Raw genomic sequence first — 21,385 nt, 5'->3', positions numbered from 1 at the left:
TGGGCTTCCTCCAGCAGGCTCCTCAGTCCCTGTGCCCATCTGCACAGGGTCAAGAGGCGTATGCTGCAGCGCTGGAGCTTGCTGAGTGACCAGCAGGCACCCAGAGCAGTCTCACCCTACCAGTGGGCTGGCGCCTTCCTAGGGAAGGGCCAGGCCGCGTGCCCATGTGTCATGCGGCCACCCACTAGTTTATGGCTCCACGGGCGGATTCTTCCCTTCCCTCCCAACTCCACGCTGCCAGCAGAACTGACCCTTGTGCTGCAGAACTGCCTGAGATCTTGCTGGCAGTCCCCGGGACCCTAAGACTGCTCATCTCCCTGTAGATCAGTGTCTCCTGGCCCTGCCCACTTAGCCCTGCCTCACCCTGCAGCGCTTGGCCCAGCTGTTGCCTCCTCCAGGCAGCCCTCCCTGACTGCGAGTCTGGGTCAGAAAGCCCTCGCCAGGATCCCAGTCCCCTGCCAGGCTTCTCTTCCATCACTCCCACCCAAACAAGGGGCTCTGCTCCGACAGGGCCCGTGGCCCAGCGTGCCTGGCACTGAAGAGGGCTCTGTGCTCAGCTCTCCACTGGCTACAGACCTCCCACTTCCACCCAGGGTCCTCACAGGTGCTGGGCTGCCTCCTCCTCGGGGAGCTCTCTGCAGCCTGGGGAGGCCACACTGAGGGGAGGTGGCCTGCATGGGCTGGGGTTGCTGTGTGTATCCTACCCCAGGAGGGAGCTGCTTCCTGGGCCAAGGGTCCAAGGGGCTCCGACCCAGGCTGTGGCCTCAGCAGTGCCCTGGACCCCAGCCCCAGGGGCCACCTCCGGGAGGAGAGGCAGGCAGGCACCTGTCTGCTGAACCTGCCCCTCCCTGCCACCTGCACCCCCACTCTGAAACAGCCCCACTCCCTGTCCAAGGTCACCCCGGCCACACAAGCTTGCGAGGGCTGGCCTCCCCGGATGTTTGGAGGCTGTGGGCTCCCCAGGGCGCAATGGGACCAGCCTGCAGCACCCGGCTCGCTATGGGCAGGTGCTGGGCAAGTTTGTCCAGGTGGCGCCATCTCACTGAGCCTGACTTCTCTGCACCTGTACCTGCCACATCCCCTTCAGCTCTGGCACTTTCAAGCTGTGTGACATTGGGGAAGTGTCTCTGTGCCTCTGTTTCCTCATCAGTTAAAAGGGAATAACCATAGCCACTTCAAAGACAGGGTTGAGGCTGGAAACCCAGGCGCCCAGCCGGTGGCTCTGGGCACACTTGTATTTCTCCTTTTGTCTCTGAAGCCCCAGTTACTTTCCCAAAGCTCAGCCAGAGGGTCTTTTCAAAGTGCACACCTGCTTCTGACCCTCAGTGGCTCCGGGGTCCTCACTGGGTCCTGATTCCTGAGTGGGAACAGGGCTCAGTGAAGATCTACAGAAGGACCGAGTGGGTGAACGATCCACCCACCTGGGGCAGGAGCGCAGACTCTCCCCTGGTGTGGGGTCTTACTCTGGCCCTGGCAGCAGGCAGAGCCCTGGCCAGGGAGGGTGGCTGTAATTCCTGTGACTCTCTCAGAGGCTGGGCTGCTGACGCACTGCGAGCCAGGCAGACCCCCCGGTCCAGGCTGTCTGATCCGGTGCTTTGAAGGTCATTGATCAGGCGCCACCCTCTTGGTCACAGAGTGCCCAGGTGGAGGCCCCAGAGGCCAGGTGAGCCTGGGTGAGCCCGGGTGCTCAGGTCCCCACCCTGCCTCACCTGGCTGGGCCCTGGATGCTGATCATGCCCAGGTCCTCGGAGTTGTCAATGAGCTGACACCGGAACTTCTGGTCTTGTAGCACTGTGGTGATGTGGGACCAGTTATGTTGGGCTGCAGCCCCGCCCACGGCCAGGTAGTAGCCGTCCCCTGGAAGAGGAGTGCCCAGACTTAGCAGAAGGTCAGGAGACGGGTGTGCCGAGGACAGCGAGGGCTATCCCGAGACCCCGCTTGAGAAAGCATGCCCTTTCCTTCAGGGCGGCCCCAGGGACCTGGATTCTCAGTGCAAGGTCCTTCACTGAGCCCCTCTGGGCTGCACAGGCCAAGGGGACAGTCTTGGGCTATGTCTGCTTCTCAGAGGTTCCCTGGTCCAGACAGAGCTAAGAGCCCGGTGCCATCAGGGTGGGGGAGGGACACAGTCCCCCCTTAGGCACCAGTGCTGAGCAGCCTTGGGCAGATCTTTGTCCCTCTCTGAGCCCTTCACTGTCCTCGCCTGGGCCCCTTCCACCCTGTACCTCCATGCCCCAGGTCTCTGAGTGCCCTGCCTTGGCCATCCTGGGACCCGCGGGGACAAGTCCTTGATCCCACCCAGGTGCTAGCTGGTCCCCTTCTCCAGACCTCAGGGAAGGACGACATTGGAATCTCAACAGGGTTCCCTGCCCCGTCCAGACAGCCGGCCAGGGTCCATCCCCAGCAAAACGTGCACGTGTGTGCAGGTGCACGCCCGTGGACACACCACACACACGTGTGCGCACACAGCAATCGGCAGGCCCTGGCTCCGCTGTAGCCCCATCTGCAGCCAGCCCCAGGCCTCTTCCAGGGCTGCCAGGTGCCCAGGCGGCAGTGGGCACACCTGCCTCCTCTGGGCAGCTGTCCTGGGGTCACTCCACTGAAACCCCGCGCAGAGGCTAGCGGCCTGTGCGCAGCCCAGCCCTGCCTGAGGGCAGACCCAGAGGGCAGCGGTCAGCCCTCCTGGCACCCCTGGGGCCAGTGTGGGAGTGTTCTGCACTTGTCAGCGTGGGGGGCGTGTCCGGGAGGGGTGCGCGTCTGTGACCTCAGAGGACATGGATAAAGACCATTGGAAATGACTTCGGATTGACGACCGCTGGCCTGCAGCCCACCAGCCTGTGCACCCACGTGCTCCCTGGGTATCACGGTGTCTAGGGAAACTGGGACACATAGACTTAATGGCCGGCGTGTCCGTCAGCCATGGTGCAGGCTTTTCAGAGGTGACCCCTGGACCTCACCAGGAGACAGGACTCAAGGTGCTGTCCCCCCACGCCCACCAAGTGCCAACCTCCCAAGCGGTTTAGCCAAGGCACCCTGCTGTGGACCGCAGGTGGGGACAGCTGGCCAAGCACCTCCCTGACAGCTTCCCCTCCTGTGGAGACTCGTGAGGTCCTCACTCCCCAGATGGGGAACTGAGGCTCAGGGGCTGCTCCCGGCCCTGCGTCCCGCCTGGCCCTGGCAGATCCCCCAAGCCCTCGGGGGTGGGTCCTCTGTCTCGTCTGCGGGTGGGGAAAGCTGGGCTCAGGAGTGGGCACGGAGCAGGGCAGAGGCAGGGTCCAGGTCAGGATCTGCATCTGCATTTGGTGTCAAGTGGCACTGGTTCTTAGTATGTGGCCAGGATGTGCCCAGGCCCCCATCCTGGTGCTGAAGCCAAACTCCACACCCTTCTCCAAACCCCCTGCTGGCCTCCCTGCCCTGTCCCCAAGGGCTCAACTGCACCCTCTGGCAGGCAGCTCTGCCCATCCTTCAGTGCTTGGGCAGACCTAGCCTCCTCAGGAGCCCTCCTCCCTGCCTCAGCCTCCTCCCACCACCTCCAGTGACGCTGACGCTGTAAAACCTTGGCCCTTTCAGCCTGGCCATTAAGGTGCCTTCCTGCCCCGTCTGCCCACCCAGTCCTGGGTGCTGGGGCCTGCCCGCCCCACTCGGCTCCTTCCCCCTGGGCCTGCCCCCAGGTAAAGCTCTGCAGCTGGGCACAGAGGCACACGTGGACACAGGGACTGTAAGAGAATGAAGCCTGTGGGCTCTGCCGGAGCCCACAGCCTCCATGGCGGGAGGGAAGCAAGGCCCAGTCTCCCACCCACCGGTCGCCTGGTTTACCACAGCCTTCGGTCGGCAGGAGTGAGCCCCCACGCCTGCCTTCAGCAGCATCCCGAGGCCCTGAGACCCTCAGCCCCACACCGGAAGGGCCCTGGGGTGGTGAGGCCACATGAACCCCAGCCTGCCCCAAGCCCACCCCTCCAGTCCCTCTGGACACGTCCAGCACCCTGTATGTTCCCGTACTTTATTCTAAACCCTGTTGCTCCCACCAGGAGGCCCGCTGTGTCCTCGGTGGCTCGCACTGACCGACGCAGAGTGGGGGCCTGGGCACTGCTGCTGTGGAGGACCTGGCTCGCAGAGGGCTCTCCTTTGCCCTCCCACCTGCTGGGTCCAGCCGGGATGCCACAGGGTGGACCAAGGGCCAGGAGGCCTGGCTTTTCTGACATACTGAGCACAGTCAGCTGACCCCACCCCCCGGAAGGCCATGTGGACAGCCGTGGCCCTCCCCTGCAGAGTAACCTCTCAGAGGAGGCCACGGCCCTCCCTGGAGAAGGGGACACTCCCACTCTGCTCCTCCTGATCCCCCGGGACAGGAGATGGGGCTGTTCCCGTGTGGCTGAGGAATAGGATCAGGGACACAAACTGACCCAGGTGACTGGACTGTGCGAACAGAATGGAGGGCCCTGAGCCACCCATGGGGGCATGCAGGCAGAAGTGGAGGGTGCAGAGGGCCAGGCATCAGCAGGCACATCCAGCGGGACGTCCGTGTCCTGCCTAGGCCTGAGGCTGGAGTTACAGGGAGGAGAGGCACAGAGCCAGGCAGAGGGAGGAAGCCACCCCACACCCGTCCATGGCAGGAGGGCTGAGTCCCAGAGTGCCACAGCCAGACGGGCTGGACAGCAGGCCGGCCCAGCTCACGGTGCCGCACCGCTGCAGAGCGAGGCTGTCTTCGCCAGACGGAGCCCTCCTGTCCCCAGCCTGGCCACATGGGCATCGTCACTGCCCCAGTGTCTCTTACCTTCAAAGGCAGGGGCCAGGGGGCTGGCCTCGGGGCCGGGGGCCAGGCGGCTGACCGTCAGGTCACTCTCGGTGCCCCCCCGCTGATTCAGCATGCAGGTGTACACTGTCGAGCCTGGGGGGGGACAGCCCAGGTCTGTGCTGGCCCCGGAGGACAGGCCGGGTGGGAGGGTGGGGCTGGATGAGTGCAGGGTGTGGGCAGCCCCTGCTCAGCCTGGGGAGCCCGTGGCGGGTCACCCACAGGGGCAACCTCGGAAGGCGCCTGGGCTCAGGGAGTCCACTGCCACCAGGTGAGCCAGGGAGGGCCACCGAGGGGCAGGTCACCACGCTGCCGTCCCGGGAGACAGGCTCCTTCCTCCTGAGCTACTGGCCTCCCACTGCCCCCCTCCCAGGCCCTCACCCACAGGGCTCCTGTGGCAGGAGCCACCCCTGCCTCAGCCCTGTGCCTGGTGAGCAGAGGCCTCCAGGAGGTCTGCGGGAAAGGGTCGTGCAGGTGGACAGTGGACGGAGGGGAACAGGGGTGGGGGGTGGTCGGCAAACCGGTGGAGGGCGGAGGGGTGGCGGGGGCGAGGGGGAGGAGGATGCGGAGGAGAAGCGGTGGAAGGGGTGGAGGACGCGTGGGCGGGCAGGCAAGGGAGGCCCTGATGAGCAGGAGACCCCGAGCGTGGATGGGGGTCCTTGGTTGGCTGGCTGCTGGCTGGACACTGTTCCGGGTCAAGTTGTGTCCCCAGACAGACATGTGAACAGCTGCCCCTGGACTGTGGGTGTGGCCTTCTGGGGAACAGGGCCTCCGTCACCCCCTGTAACCCACCCGGGGCAGTCCTTAGGGTGGCCCTGTCCCCGTCCCTGTCCCCATCCTGAATGACTGCCATCCTTATAAGAAGGAAATGCAGGAGAAGTCCCGGCGGCATCAGGGGCAGAGACGCTGAGAAGCCCCAAAACCCAGAGAGGCCCAGGTCCCCAACCACACCATGCTGGGGCCGCTCCACCTGGGGTCTGGGGGCACAGTACAGCTGATACCCCAACTCCAACATCTGGCCTCTAGGACTGCGAACAATAGGCGTCTGCTACTCTGAGCCACCTACCTGGTGGCGCTGTTCCTGCAGCTGCAGGACATGAGTCGAGACGGAGCAGATGGGTTTGGGAGGCGTGAGGGTGAGGAGACGGAGGTAGGAAGGGCACAGGAAGTGCGACTGCGACAGCGCTCCTCACCTCACCAGACTCAAACCCCACGCGGACCCGGAGCCCAGGCTGGCAGTGAGTCAGGGGCTGGAGGAGCGGCCAGGCCCAGGCCCAGGCCCAGGCCAGCGGGAGGGACCGTGGGCTCACCATCCCTGCCACTTCTCCGAGCCTGGGGCTGCTCCACGGGGCTGGGGGCGGGGAGTACGGCCCACCCACTGGAGTCCCGTACCTGGGGGTCGGTTCACATCCGCAGAGAAGAGCCAGTCAGCAGCCTTGCTGGCATCCAGCCCCAGCAGGTAGAACTTCCCAAAGTAGGACATGTTGAACACGGCAGCAGCCCCTCTGCAAGTCACACACTCCTTCTGGATCTGAAAAGTGCCGGCGGTGTGGCGCAGGGTCTAGAGGTGCACTTTCCCCTCAAGACTGGGGTCCGGCCGCCCAGCGCACCTCCTGAGCTCCCTCCCTCCCTCCCAGCCCGTGCCAGGCCTTCCCAGCTCAGGACACATTCTTCCCCAGCAGGGGACATTCTCTAGGACAGACTGCTTGCCCAGTCATAAAACCAGGCTCAGCAAACTCAAAAGGCTTGAACTTACACAAGACAGGTTCTTACACGAGACCATAATAGCCAAATTAGAAGCAGAAGAAAAACTGGGAAATTCACAAATAAGTGGAAATTAAAGATGACACTCTTAAAGAACCAACAAATCAAAGGGCCTCGGGAACTACTCTGAGATGAGTGGACAGGACACACAACCTGCCAACGATTGTGAGCACAGTCAAAGCTGTGCTCACCAGGAGGGTCACAGCCACCGAGCCTGTGTCACTAGAGGTCTCCCCTCAACATCCCACCTTCCACTTTGAGAACCCAGAAGAAGGGCAGACTAACCCAAAGCCAGCAGAAGGAATGACAAGGATCACCATAGAAAGAGCGGCACGACCACAAGTTGACTCTTTGAAAAGACAACAAAATCGACACACCGTTGCTAAAATCAGCGATGAAAGAGGAGCCATCACTACCCACCCTACAGAGAGCAGGGGTCCTAGGGAAAGACTACTGACAATAATGCACCACAAGTTAGACACAGAAGGGACAAATGTCTAGAAAACAAGAATCACTGAAATTGGATAAAGAAGGGTAAATATGAATAAAACTATAACAAAAAAGAGATTAAATTAGTTCTTTAAAAACTCTCTACAAAGAAATGCCCAGGCCCAGATGTTTTCACTGGTGAATTTTACCAGACATTCAAAGAAGTGATACCAATTCTTCAGATTCTTCCAAAAAATATCACAGTACAAAATGTTATTCCAATTTATTCTAGGAGGCCAGCATTACCCCGATGCCAAAACCAAAGATCAAAGAAAACTGTGGACCAACATCCCTTATGAATGTAGATACATACCCTCAACAAAATATAGCAAACGAAATCCAACAACATTAAGGAAGGTTCTACACCATGATCAATGGGATCATCCCAGGAATGTGAAGTTGCATTGTATTAAGAGAATAGAAGACAAAAACCACATAATCATTCAACACAGAAAAAGTATTTGATACAAATTCATGATAACAACAAATGAGTAATAAATGGAGCTCCCTCAACCTGGCAACCTGCAAGAACCACATAGTACACACTGTACTTCTCGGTCAAACCTGAGCCCCCACCCCCAGATCAGGAACAGGACAACCTGTCCACTCTCCCCACTTCTATTCAGCATTATAGCGGAGGTCCTAGACAGGACAATGAGGCAAAGTCATAATAATAATAATAAATGGCATCCAGATTGGACAAAGAAGTGAAAATGCCCCTATTTATTTATATAAGATGGCATGATCTTATATATAGAAAACCCTAAAGAACCCACTAAAAAAAATTACTAGAACTGGTAAAATAGTTCAAAAAGTTTGCAGGACACAAAGTCAACATACAAAAAAAGTAAAAATAAAAGCTATTGTATTTCTACACATGAACACTGCATTCTGAAAAGGAAACGGAGAAAATAATTCCTTTTACAATAGCATCAGACAATAAAAATGCCTGGGAATAAGGTTAACAAAAGACAGGCAAACTTTGTGCTCTAAAAACTGGAAAAAGTTTTGGAGAGAACTTTAAGAAGAACTAAATCAGTGGAGGGAAGAGTCCTACTGTCAAGGTGACAACACACCTGATTCTCCTCCAGAGTCGACAAAATCCCCACCAAAACCTCAGCTGGCTCCTCTGCAGACCTTGATAAGCGACCCCAGAACCCACATGGGACCCCAAGGGACCAGGATGTTCAAAATAATCTTGAAAAAAGGAGCAAATTGGAGGAGTCGCATTTCCTGGTTTCAAAACTTACTGCAAAACTGCAGTGGATAAGCCAGGGTCTGACTGACGGAGGATGGTGTGTCTGTCAGTGGGATGGAACCCACTGTAATAAACCCTCATATGTACCGTTACCTGGTTTTCAACAAGGGTGCCAAGGGAGTTCCATGGGGTGGGGGAGAGAAACATGCTCAGCAGCCCAAACCCAGGGAATTGACTGAGAGATGCAGGCACAGAGAAAGCCAGGCTTTACTGACGGTCTTGCGAGATTGGGTGTTGGGGAGCAGGCACCCCCAGTGCACTTAGAACCTGCATTTTATCCCCAGGAGCGCGAGGTCCCCCCAGTTCCTCTTGGCTGAGTACTGTGGGATGCACAGTCCCCCCGATGTCGCCTAGATCTTACTGTCTCCTACTGGGCTGTTTAAGGAAATGTCCCTCAGTTGTCCCCATCTCCCTCGGCTCTCCTGTGGTGGGAGAGTCTTGGCTCGTCCTTTTGGCGCCTAGAGTTCGCCAGCCCCTTCCCTACCTCCTATTTGCTCTGAATGTTCACCCTGGTGTTACCTGCTTGTAACTTTCCACTCTGCTCTATTTCCCCCGGCCGCTTTTCCCACTCCCTAGTTTTACACTTAAGACCGAAGACCGTATTCTGAAAATGGACCGAGGGACTCTCTCACAGAAGTCCTCAGCGAAGAGTGCTGTGACAACAGGGTAGCCACATGCAAAAGTCTGGATGTGGACCCCTTCCCACGCCATGCACAACTAAACTCACAAGAGCTGTGGACACGGGCACACCTCTTAACGGCTATAAAGCCTCTAGCAGCAAACATGGAAGCTGATGTCTGGCACCTTGAGATCCTTTCTTATTCATGATGTCAAAGACTCAAGGAACAAAAGTGAAGGAAGAGTCGGGTGTCATCAAAATTTTAAGTTTGTGCTGCAAAGAGAAAATACTACATAGGATACACGTAAGGGGCTTGTATCCAGAATGTATTTGTTAAAACCTTTTAACACAATGATAAAAAGACAAGCAACTCAATTTAAAAATGAGCCAAAGGTCTGAATAGACATTTCCTCAGAGAAGATATTGGAGTGGCCAACAACCCAAGAAAGGTGCTGAAGGCGAATAGTTAAAGAAACGCAGATCCAAACCTCCAGGGGACCCACTTCACACCCCCAGAATGGCGGGAATCAAAAAGTCAGGGGAAACAGTCGGAGCCAAGGAGGAGCTGGTACTCTCACGCTGCCAGGGAACCCAGCGGCGCAGCCCCTGCTGAACAGTGACCACACCGCAGCAGCTCCAGCCCCGGCTTGTTCCCATGGGAACCGAGAACATCCATCCAGTCACAACCCACACCTGGACGTTCCCAGCACACCACTGATAACTGCCCCGAGCGGGAGCCACTCCGTGTCCATCCACGGATGAATGGTCAGATAAACGAGGCACGTGCCGGCAGCAGCTGCGGTGTGCAAGAGCAGCGGCGTGCAGACACACGCCACCACGCGGAAGGACCGTGGGGAGACTCACTAGTCAAGCACACGTCCACGAGAGCACGTCTACTATGAGTCCACCCAAATGGAGCCCACAGGCCACTCCTGGAGACGGGAAGCAGATTAGTGGTGGCCGTGGACTGGGGGTGGGCTGGGCGGGCAACAGATGCCGGTGAAGGGTTGGTGGGAGAGGAACCGTCCCAGGCCCAGGCTGTGCTCTTGGCCATGCACCTTTGTGAACTTATTGAAAAGCCCTGGATCAGGCCCTTTGGATGGACAAACCTTATGGTATGTGAATTATGTCCCATTAGCTGTTTGAAAAAAAGCGCACGCGCTCTCCCCTGCCCTCCCTGGGGCCCACACGCACCTCGGCGGGTCGCCCCCTTCCCTCTATGCTGCGGCCCACCGGAGACCTCGCTCTCATCACCATCCCTGAACCTGACCCCAGCGATGGCCGTCCACACCAGGCGGGCCCTGGGTGTCCCGGGTTGCACCGCATCCTCCCCAGCCTGGCGTGGCTTGGTGCCCTCAGGGGCTGCAGGCAGCACAGCAGGAAAGGAGCCCACCAGCGCCCACCGTGGGGTCTCAGCCCCACCCTGGTGCTCAGTGACATCATGCTGGGATAGACCGGGAGGGGAGTGGGCCTTGGCAAGTGTCTGCACCAGGGAAATGGGCAACGCTGCAGGCCTGCTGCCCCCAAGGGCAGGCGGTCACTTGCTGCAGCACACCGTGGTGGCCTCCTCCTGCCCCGCCCCTAGCCACTCTTCAGCCCCCTCCTGACATTGCTGGCCTTTATGGAGTGCCCACTGTTTGCAGACCAAAACCCAAACCCCACGCAGCGTCCTGGGCTGCCACCCGCCGTCTGCCCGGGCTGGGGCGCTGCCAGCACTGACAGCGAATGCGTGCTTCCTGCTCGGGACTGTCTCAGCCGCCATGCGGAGGCTGCGTGAAGACACAAGCCAAGTTGGCATCTCCCCCGAGCTTCACATCCTCAGGGCCAGGAGTCCCACGGGCTTCAGAAGCTGCAGCGTGGAGGTGCCAGACGCAGTCCCGCAGCCCCGCGAGTTCCCGCGAGGGAGGCCGCCACCAGGGACTGGGCGCTAGGCCCGCCTGCCTGCAGCTCCCGCGCTTCATGACGCAGGGGCCTCCTGCTTCCGACTCGTGAGGGCCTCTCCCAAGGCTTCTAACGAAAACCTGCAGCAGCACGAGCTTCGGAATCAGTGGTGGGAATAGAGGTCCCTCCCCTGCGGGGCCCGCTCCTTGTTGAAGGAGCCCCGAGGGCTTCCAGGGGACACCAGAGCATTCGTCTTCTCAGCAAGGTCCCTGAGTGGCAGCAGGGCACCCATGAAGCCTGGTCAGGCACCAGGTCCCCTCACCAGCCTTGCCAGGCCCTGGGCTCTGGGTCCTGCTGAGGGGGGGCTCTGCTCCCATTCCAGTGGGAACAGGAACGGCGTCAGAACCTAGCAGGCTCGGGTGGACTGGGCATTGCTTAAGGTGGACTGGGCATTGCTGATTTCACAGAACCGCCTTCAGGGTAGAGGCTGCCCGAGTTGAGGCCCGGCCCCAGACTTGTCACCGCTGCCCCAGGAGAGTGGGGAGTCAGGCACTGAGGGGCATGAGCTGCCTGGGCTCCATCCGGCCAGCCTTACCTGCCCATTTTTGGAGGAAGGGGCAGCAGTCTGTAGGAAGCAGACTGTGACTGCAGAGCTTCCCCAGCTCTGTCCCTGCCGTCCCCTGCTGGCCCCATCCAGGGGCCTGTGCCTGAATCAGCAAGCCCACCTGCCCTGGACCTACAGCTGTGGGCCAGAGCCCTCTACCGGAAGGAGGGCCGACCCTCAGGCAGCCTCAGGACCAAGAAGGGCTCAGACGGGTGCTGGCCTGGCCTGAGGCCACACAGCCAACCCAGGCTGGCTGGCCCAGCCCTGCTTCAGCTGCCTTGAGCACCCCGCTCAGGACCTACTGCTGGCAAGACCCAGCCGCAGGTGGAGGGAGGAGAGAGGGAGAGGTCGGTGCCAATGGTTCTCCCAAAGCTGGCAGCAGAGGGGGCACAGGCTGGCAGGGAGCCCCATGGAGCGGGTGAGGCCCCCACGGGCAGCTCAGGTGAGGCTGCTGCTTGAGGGGCCAGGACAGGGACGGGGGTGGGGACCTGGGCTTTGGGCCAGGTGTTGGCTACTCACCACATGGTGGTGGGGTGGGAAGTCGAAGGTGTACTCGTCCCCCAGCAGCCTGGTGTAGGCACAGTCCTGATGTGCCTGGTGCCCGTAGGCTCCGTAGTAGTCGTAATCCAGGACCTGGGACAGAGGACTGGTCACTTGGTCGCTGCCTGCCTCCCTTGTCCTTCCTTCTTTCCTCCCTCCCTCTCTCCACAAACAGGCTGGGGCCTGCTACCAGGCAGGTGGTGTGCTGGCCCTGGGAGACCGGCCTGGGGCTGCCCCCAGTGCCTCCTGTCCAGTGGGCATGAGTGGGTGGCGCACACAGGTGGTGCAGCTTAGGCAATACCACCAGTTGCACAGAATGGCACCTGTTGCTGGTCCTGAGAGCTAATGACCCAGTCGGGCCCCAGTGGGAGAAGAGCTGGATCCCAAGGTGGGGAGTGATGGGGCGAGGGAGTCGGAGAGGACCTTGGGGCACTGTTGGGGCACAGCAGGGAAGTGACCAGCTGGGAAGGGAGAAGGTGTGGGGTTGGCACACCACAGCAATGGCCCCAGATGTGGTTTCCCTGGCAACCTGGGACCCGTTCCCACCCTGGGACCAGCTGTGCTGAAGTGGCCCACGCTCCTCACCAGAGCAACCCTTTCTGCAGATGAGGAAACTGAGGTCCAAAGAGGCCACACCTTGCCCAAGTCACTGACAAGCACCACAGAGCTGTGGCCTGGGCAGTGGGCAGAAGTGGGCTCCCCCATCAGACCCCTCCACCATCGCCTCCCTCTCCTCTGAGTTGCCCACCTCTCTCCGATGCCCCAAGACCCCGGGACCCTCCTGGTCTCTGCGCCTGCTGACCCCTCCTCCTCCCTGCTGGCCCCTACACATGGTGTGAAGAAGCAGGAGATCCTTGCCTCCAGGGACGCCAGTCTGCCTGGGGCTCACCTCCTTACCAGAGGTAAGAGCCCAGTGGAACCGAGGCCTGCCTGGGAGGCCCCTCCACAGCAGCTCAGCTGGGAGTCCTCTCCCTCCCCAGCAGGGCACACCTGCCTGGCCTGTAAGGCCCCAGCAGGGGCATCCCCGATTGCAGCCCCAAAGAAGTTCCAGGAATCAGGAGGTGTCACCCAGTCTCCTGGATGCCCAGGTGGCCCCAGATGCAGGAAAATCTGCTCATCTGGGGCTCAAGGGTATTCCATGCCCCTCTCCAGCAACTCCAGGACAGCGGGGCTTCTTCCCAGGCTGAGCCCCCTGCACTGTCCCCGGGGACCATACATCCTAGGGCCCATTGAGAGAAGAGGCATGACTGAGGAGGCTGTGAGGACATCCACGCTGGGCCCAAGGCCCTATGAGCAAGCTGTGGCTCCTGTCTCCCCTAAGGGTGCTCTGGAAACCTGCCACGGAGGTGCATTGCTATGGAGACGGGGGAGGGTCCCCCTGGGAGGGGATGGAGCAGCACAGCAACAGGAAGGGGCTTGGCTGTACAGATCTGGACCACACAGCCCACCCCACTGGCCTCCAGGCCCCATGGTTGCTCCGGAGGGCCCACCCCCAGGAGGAGCAGACGGCCCAGGAAGGCCCTCAGAGGCCAGGCAGGGCCTTGGAGGCCAGGGCGTGGGGAATCTCAGTGGATAAGCTGAACACATTGAGCATAAACCCTCCCACTAACCAGCCTCCTACCAACATAAACCAACAGTTGGAGTTGCCAAAAATACATGCAGAGAGCTCAGTGGAGACGGCCGGCCCCTCCCACAGCTGGGGAGTCTTCCGAGCGGTGCCCGGGCGCACCCTTTGCTCTGCCAACTGCTCACCCGGCAGCCAGAGAAGCCTGCGCAGTGCCCGGGAGGCCCAGCTACGTTCTGGCTCCTCAGCCTGCTCCAGGCTGGGCTTGCCCTGACTCGGTGGGGCTTGCGGGGCAGGTCCCACCCGCGGGCCCTGGACCCACTCACCGGGGCCGCTCCCTGAGGACTGAACCATCCGGGCCGCTCCCAGCCGAGCCGCTCCTGGAACACGCAGCCCTGTTGAAGGAGCTCCTGCGGGCCACGGCAACACGGCGTCACGCAGCCTGTCCCCACTTACACCCAGGGTGCAGCGGCGAAGAGACCTCGCGCTAGGGCCCGACCCCAGCCCGGGCTGCGGCTCGTCCCCAAGCTCCCCCAGGACCCCCAGCAGGAGAACCGCCATCTGTATGACCTGCCCCAGGTCCTCGCAACGCCTGTGGCGAGGCCCAAGCCCCAGTGCGACTGTGGGGTCAGGGCCTGTCAGGGGTAAGAGGCTAAGTGACCACAGGGTGGGTCCCAGTCCATAGGCAGGGCCCTCTTAAGAGCAGAGAGACCACGGTGCCCCCTCTCTGTCCTGTGAGGACACAGGGATGGCCGCCCATAGTCTGGGGCTCTTCTTCAGAAACCGATCACAAGCACTGTGATTTCCGGCTCCAGATGCTCAGGAAATCAGGACGGCCATTTAGGGGCCGGTCGGCACGTACAGACACGTTTTTCTGAAAATGAATTTGATTTGGGGGATGAAAAGTCCCCACTCTCAGGTTTGGAAGAGTCCTGCCCGAGGCCAACCCCACCGACTGGCACCAGGGCCTGGGCCAGGGCCGGCAGGGCGTCTGGCGCTCAGAGTGGCCGGTGAGCCGTGGGTGAAGACAGACACAGCTGCCACCGACCCTCCTCCCGACCATGGTGACCCCAGGCAGGGAGAAGGCAGAAACTGGACACTGGTATGACCCCCCTGCCTGTCATGGTCCCCAGGAGAGACCTTCCAAGGACGGGAAGGTCCGTCTCAGATCCCGTTAAAGGGAGCAGGCGCCTCACAGCCAAAGTTCAGGAGGAAGAGACGGGGTCTGGGGATCCGAGACTCCCTTCTGGGTGGGTTTCAGCCCCGTCCAGGCTCCCGGAGGGATGTTGGGTTATGAGCCCGTCCTGAGCCGAGTGACCCTGTGCTTGCTCGGGTGGCTGCTGAGTGTTGGGCCTGGCGGAGGGTAGCTGAACCCAGGGTCCAGCTGCAGAGACCCCAGGCTGTGAGGTCTCAGAGCACGGCTGGCCAAGGCGGGGGTAGAGTGGGGCCAGCCCACTGACTGTGGACACCCCAGGCCTCTCCTGGGGTGTAACAGACACCAGGTCCTTGGGCCCTGGCATGGGAGGTCCAGCTGGGGGAGGCCCCTTCTCCAGTTGACATACTACCTGCTCCCTGAGCCTGCCTCCTGCCCCACTGTCCACTTAAGAGACTTCACTTTAGGACCTCAATGCTCAGGAACCAGAGTGATAGGACATCATCCTGTTCCCCAGTAAGCAGAGCCTTTGGCTCAGGATGACCAGGGATGGAGACTGAGGCGCGCCTGGGTCCTGGGGCCAGGAGAGCGCACAGCAGCAGGCCGCAGGAAGAGCACCTGAGAGTGGGATCTGTCACCGAGGCAGAAGCTCCATAGGAAGAGCACCCCAGCCGGCTGCAGGGCAGGAGCCGGCCTGGCATAGCTGCCCCCTCCCTGACCGGCCCCAGCACTGCCCTCAGCGTCAGGACGGCTCCCACCACCGGCCCTCCAGGGCGCGTCTCCTCTGCTCCCACAGCAGCCCCGCCTCCCCCCGCCCTGGCAGGGCACCCAGCGCCCAGCGCCGTGGGGATAACACCTGGGGGGTCTGTGCTCCTTCGCCCGAGGGCCAGGCAGCCTGTGCTGCAGCGGGGCACCTGGTGCAGGGCGTCTGTCCTCATGTTGCGTCCCGCCAGCGGCTCGTCGTGGGGGAAGACCACAGAGTAGTTCTTGGCATAGGACTCGTGGCTGCGCTCGCGAATCCAGCGGCCATGGTCCGCCAGCGAGTGGTGGAAGCGCCTGCCGCACAGGGAGGGCCCAGGTCACCACCTGGGGACAGTCACTGGGCACGGGCGGCCCAGGGCCCAGCACAAACCCCACCCCAGCCCCCGCCGAGGCCTCCCCAGGGTCACAGGCAGAGTGGACACCAGGAGCCCAGGGCCTGTAGGGTTCCTGCCCATCAGGCACTGAGCCCTGGTCCAGCTGTCACATGGACCCTGCTGTCCGGATTCTCGGTGCTGGGGAGTCCCTGGCACCAGTCCCCTGCCCAGGGGAGTGCGTGGTGCGTGCCGAGGACTCAGAAGCCCAAAGGACCTGGAAAGCCCAACGTGCACGGGCCAGGGGGAGACGGCTCGGCAGTCCCGGCAGCCCTAGTGGAGGCAGGCGTCCGCCTGGGGCCGAGGTGGTATGGAAGCCACATAGCAAAGCGGGGTGTGACCCCAGCAGGTCTGGCCCTGGTGCTGCGGCCCTGCCCCAGGCACGGCCAGCTGAGGACAGTCCTGCAGCTCTAGCAGCACCCCTGGGCGACTCCAGCAGGTCCCTGCTCCGTTGTTTGCAGGAGGGGCGTGGCTAGGCCCTTCCTCAAGGTATCCTGCAACCCCATCATTTCTAGAACATTCCTCTCTGGGGAGCGTGCACAGATGCAGCCCTGGATCCGACCTCACTGTGCCAGGGGTGTGCAGGGCGTGGCATCGGGGATCTCAGTGCCAGATGTCTGTCTGCGAGGGCTGGACGTCACCTCCCACTGTGGGTAACGTCCTCCTCGGGCCAGGAACGGAGGAGTTAGCAGGAGCATGGGGCTCTCCCAGCTGGACACACCCCTCCACCCCACGCTGTTCCCACCTGGAGCAAAGGGGCAGCCGGGTCCCCAGGGGGTCTGCTTGACAGTAGCACGTGGGAAGCGAGGACCCAGTAGCAGCCAATCAGCCTCCTGCCAAGCTCCTTGCTCGGCGGCATCCTGCCGTGGCCAGAGCGGCCCGGCCACAGCCAGCTGTGTCACTCAGGACAGCTGCCCGGGATGAGCTGTGGGCTGGGTCAGGAGAGAGTTGGGGAGCCACCCTCCTTGCTTGGGCTCTGAGATGGCCCTGCCTGCAGGGACCCTCCTGGCCCTGCCTCAGCTCACCCCTAAAGCCAAGCCCCTCCCTGTGCCCAGACCTGCCCGGCCCCACCCTCCTCAGCAGCTCAGGTGGGTCTGCTCTATGCCTGGAGGCCCAGCCAGGGAAAAGGGAACAGGGCCGTGGGCCAGGCCTCCTGGCCCTAGTTGGTCACTGTCCCAGCTCAGCCTGTCCCTCCAGCTTGGTGGTCCTCAGCCTCCCCATCTGCCATGAGGCTGTGAGATCCTGCTGATGGGGCCAGAGGGTCGGAGGGCCCCAGGACAAGAGACCCAGGACACTGTGAGAGGTTGTGGGTCTGCCAGACCCAGCTGACCCCTGGGTTCCGCTGCCTCCTCCAGGAAGCCGCCTAGCTTCCAGGGCTGGCACTTCCTGAAGTGACCCCATCTTTACCCACCCGTCCCTCCTGGCACTGCTGGCCTGGCCCTGGGGTTCTGGTGTCCACACTTGCCTGATGTCATAGCCATACATGTCCTTCTCAGGACGCCCGTGGATGACCCAGTGGGCCAGCTCCTGCCCGCAGCCGCCACCCAGCATCATCCCTGCAGGGGTGGAAGCACAGGGCTGCAGCCTACCCCAGGGCCACGTCCAGCCCACATGCCCATCTCCACGGGCAGCACCACCCAAGCCCACTCTCACACTGAGGGGCAGGAGGCCTCCCGGCTGGGCCTCACCCCTTCCCACTGGCCTCACCCCTCCCTAGCATCAGGGGCCTCCTCCAGAGCTCTGAGAACCCAAGCCACTCCATGACACCTGGTCTCACCTGCACTGTTGAAGCCACAGCCCAGGAAAAACCCACGCAGCTCAGGAGCCTCTCCCATGAGAGGCTTGTGGTCGGGTGTGAAGGACTCTGAAAGAGAAGGGAGACCGAGGTGGGGTTCACAGCCACCTGGGTTGGGGGCTCCAGAGACAGCGGCGAGGGGCAGGGTCTGCAGGTGCCTTGCTGGTTCAGGCCCCCAGCCTTGAGCACCATGCCACCTCCAAGGAGCTTCCCTGACTGCTCCTGACCCCTTCCCCTGAGCTGGGGCGCTTGCTGCCAGAGTCACCCAGCCAAGGCCTGTCCAGTCCCACCTTGTGGTGCTCGGGTCTGTCCCAGGCTATCATTATGCTGCCAACACAGGGCCTTTCCCTGACCCCCTTGCCCACTGTCCCTGCAAGGAAAGGTTCAGCTTTGTTCACTGCTCTGTCCCAAAGGCTTAGTACAGAGCCTGGCAGAGGTGCTTGACAAATATTTTCAGAACAAATAAGTGACCACAAATTTTTTGAGATAGGGGACAAATCTTCCCACTGTGCCCTGCCAGTGTGCCTCAGAGCCCAGAACACAGTGGAAGAGGGATGTGGGGACCTGATCATGAAGCCACTGTCCAGGCTCATCCCTGTTCTATCCCTTCCCAGCCAAGTGACCTCAGGGATCACTTCGTCTCACTGCACCTCCATTTCCTGACAGTACTCCACAGGTCACCAGTTGGTCTAGGGCACAAGCCCCTCATGGGCTTGACCAGACAAATCCTACTGCTAGGGGCACCCGGAGGTGGCTGCATGGTGAGGGTCACTCTCAGCATGGTGGAGACCAGAGAGAAGCTGGAGTGGAGAGAGAGGAAGGTACTGACCTGCAGGGGCCCAGCATGAGGCCAGGGCCAGGGCCCACTCCTCCCCGGGGGCCCTGGGGCAGGGATGCCTGTGATGTGGGGCTGGGACCTTCCCGGTCCTGTGTGAGGCTGGAGGTGGGGGAAGAGCTTGGGTGATGCGGGCTGGAGGTGAACCTGGCACCTGTGGGATTGGCTTGTGAGCACTAAGTGCTGGGTGCTGGGACTGTCCCCCACGGGGAGCTGGGGGGATCTTGTCTACAGGGGCAGCTGCAGGCAGGACCAGGGGCCTGGGTGTTAAATGGCTCAGATGGGATGGGCAACAAGAGGACACAGGGGCCCGAGGCGGTGGCCTGCCGGCCTCCACCCTGGTGGTCAGCAAGGTCCAGCCCCAAGCAGCCCCTTGATCACGGGCCTAGAAGGTCCCTGCTCTTTCCTGGAGGCCAAAAGCCATGGGCTGGGTCTGGCACGGAGAGTGCTGGTCTCCCGATGAAACCTCACAGGGCAGCTGGAGACAGACACAGAAGGTCCCCAGGCTCGCAGCCCCAAACAGGGCTGCGGGGGAGCGACCGCCCCTTCCTAACTGGAGGGCAGAGCCACGGGGGCTCCCCAGCCCCTGGGAGTCATCCCACGCTTCTCGCCTTGCCCCACGCAATCGAGGGCGCTGCAGGAGACGGTGAGTCACGGCCGCCTGCACACCGCAGGCTGCCTGAGCCCATCTGCTGCTCCCGGGCTGCGCACACACCAAAGCCTTCCTCGGGAGCTGAGGGGGGGCAGGCTGTGCCCCCGCCGTGTAGACACCGGGCGCCTCTGGACAGAGGGCTTCCCTCTCCCCCACTGGCCCAGCCACGTCCCTCAACCTCATGGGCCCCGGCTGTCCACTTCCACTTGGTGCCAGGCCTGCACTGTACCTGTGGCTCCTCGTGGCTGTGCCAGCTGTGCCAGCCCTGCTGAGCGGGTATTCTACCCACATAGCACCCGGAGGTGCCGGAGAGCTGACCACAGCTGCTGGGCGTGTCGGGCCCAGGACACCAACTCTCCTTTGGTGTGTCTTTCTGAACTTTTCTCTTCCTGGCCTGAAATGGTGGCAAGGCTCACGTCCCCAAGACTCTGCTGGAACTGCGAGGTGGGACGTCTGCTGCCTGCCCCGCCCAGCACACATCCCGCAGCCCCGCCCAGGGCTGGGCCCCACCCTCTCCAGGCAGCCGGGCCTGCTACTTGCAGCTGCCAGGCTGGGGCCTATTGGAGCCAGTGGGAACGACTGTCCATGAATGAAGGCTCCGCCCGGCTGTCCGGTGGCCTCAGGGCCACACACAGCTCAGAAGCAGGCGGCTGGTCCCATGCAGTTGATATTGGCCTCCAAGGTCAGCATGAGGCTCCCGCCTCCCGGACGCTGCCACTCTGCCAGGGCCTATACCCCACCTGGGACGGAGCCTGGAGGTCCGTGAGCATTGACCCCCTGGGCTGCTCCACGAGACCAGAGGTGGGCATCAGGGAGCACAGCCCACTTTCTGTTCAGCCTCCTGGAGACCAGCAAGCAGGTCCTCTCCTGTGGCTGGAGCCCTACCCAAGTGGCCTCTGGCCCTGCTGGGTGCTGGCCACTGAGACCAGGGGACGGGATGAAGCTGGGTGCAAGCTGGGGAGGGGCCGCCACACGAGCATCACGGCAGGTGAGCCCCAGCCTTGCAGCCTCGCCCAGCCTCTCGGGTGCTGGCACAAGGCCCCATGCTCCCACCTTGCAGGAGAAAACCAAGTCCAGAGACGCAGCCCTGACGGGAGGCACGCCTGCCAGAGGGAGCCCTGGCCATGTCCCAGGGCCAATGACTGCCCTCTTAGGCCTGCAGGGGCCAGGAAAGCCTCACCCAGCAAGGCCAGGGCTGCAGCAGGTGACGAGTGTGCCAGAGCTGACCCTGGGTCCTGCGGCCAGCCCAGGCCACCCTCAGGAAGGGCGTCCCCAGCCCGACCATCACCATGAGGGACCCACGGACACCCACCCTGGGCCCTCACCTGGGCCACAGACCGTGGACTTGATTCCTGTCCGCTCCAGCACAGGGACGCGGTTGATGGCACCTTCGATGTGCTGGGAGAACACGTCCCAGTCCAGGTCGAAGAGGCCAAAGGCAAACTTGTCGGACACCTGGGGAGGCAGGACGGGTGTCTCCTTTGGCCCTGAGGCAGACACATATCTCCTGCCACACCTGCCTGTGATGGCAGCCCAGACCCCTGGCCAGCCAGGTACAGGGCCAGCCTCCAGGGCCTCAGGCAGCCTGTGCCTGGCACACTCTCCTGGTCCCCTGGGGGCCTGCCCTGTCCACCAGTCTGGGACAGCCTCTCTCCCCAGTCTCTCTGGCAGATCCCTAACTTGTCGCCTTGACCTGGCACACGGTCACCACCCAGGAACAGGTGGCATATGTTTGATTGTTGTCTCCCAGCAAATCACAGGCTCCCAGGCAGGGGCTTCACCTCTGTCTCCCACCTCAAGACAGCAGAGCAGCAGGGGCCCAAGCGGCCAGCAAGCGCTCTGTTTGTGGACTGGATATGTGAACGCAGGTGGGGCCGCAGGGGGAGCAGCTGGCTGGGGTGACAGCGCTGCGGCCGTTGGGGTGGGAAGGCCAGCCTTGCTCTGACAGACCAGGGCTGGGGGCCTGGGCTCCTCTGGAGTCCCCCGCCCTCTGCACAGCCTCCCACTCCAAGGCTGGCCCGCCGGTTCTGCACAAGCCTGTGACACCTTCTGGGCCGCGGGGCCAGGACACCTGCCCCTCTCCATCCCAGGCCCCGGGCCCACCTCCTCCCAGAAGACCGGGTTGTGCTCGTAGCCACCCACGGACAGGGCGTCCCCTTGCAGGCGCAGGTACACAGACGCATCATGGTCCCGGACGTTGGGCATGTTCTGGAAGGCAGAGCACAGAGGCCTGGGTGCCAGGCAGGGCTGGGCGGGGCCTGGCTCCTGTGTCCTGCCTGAGGCGGACCACACGCCTCCTCTGCGTTCTA

At 61.9% G+C, this 21,385-nt stretch overlaps 1 protein-coding gene across 4 annotated transcripts in view; it reads right to left on the bottom strand.

Annotated features, from left to right (window-relative positions):
* SARDH (sarcosine dehydrogenase) overlaps positions 1-21,385 on the bottom strand; it is a 54,975-nt gene that overhangs the window by 23,496 nt on the left and 10,094 nt on the right. For all 4 annotated transcript variants that reach the window (XR_013759449.1, XM_079111893.1, XM_079111892.1 and 1 more), the window contains exons 7-16: positions 21,180-21,284; positions 20,402-20,531; positions 17,572-17,658; positions 17,260-17,350; positions 15,576-15,717; positions 13,835-13,918; positions 11,924-12,037; positions 6,182-6,320; positions 4,772-4,885; positions 1,710-1,857 (exon numbers count right to left, since the gene is read on the bottom strand). Coding sequence is in view for 3 of the 4 variants with exons in the window: in XM_079111893.1 (XP_078968019.1) it covers positions 1,710-1,857; positions 4,772-4,885; positions 6,182-6,320; positions 11,924-12,037; positions 13,835-13,918; positions 15,576-15,717; positions 17,260-17,350; positions 17,572-17,658; positions 20,402-20,531; positions 21,180-21,284 (1,154 nt within the window). In the remaining variant the exon portion in view is untranslated. The remainder of the gene's footprint in view (positions 1-1,709; positions 1,858-4,771; positions 4,886-6,181; positions 6,321-11,923; positions 12,038-13,834; positions 13,919-15,575; positions 15,718-17,259; positions 17,351-17,571; positions 17,659-20,401; positions 20,532-21,179; positions 21,285-21,385) is intronic.

This window comes from Sciurus vulgaris (genome assembly GCF_902686455.1).
Source record: "Sciurus vulgaris genome assembly, chromosome: 15".
Taxonomy (NCBI): Eukaryota; Metazoa; Chordata; class Mammalia; order Rodentia; family Sciuridae; genus Sciurus; species Sciurus vulgaris.
Note: the sequence above shows the minus strand (reverse complement) of the source record. Positions and strands in the feature narration are given on the sequence as shown.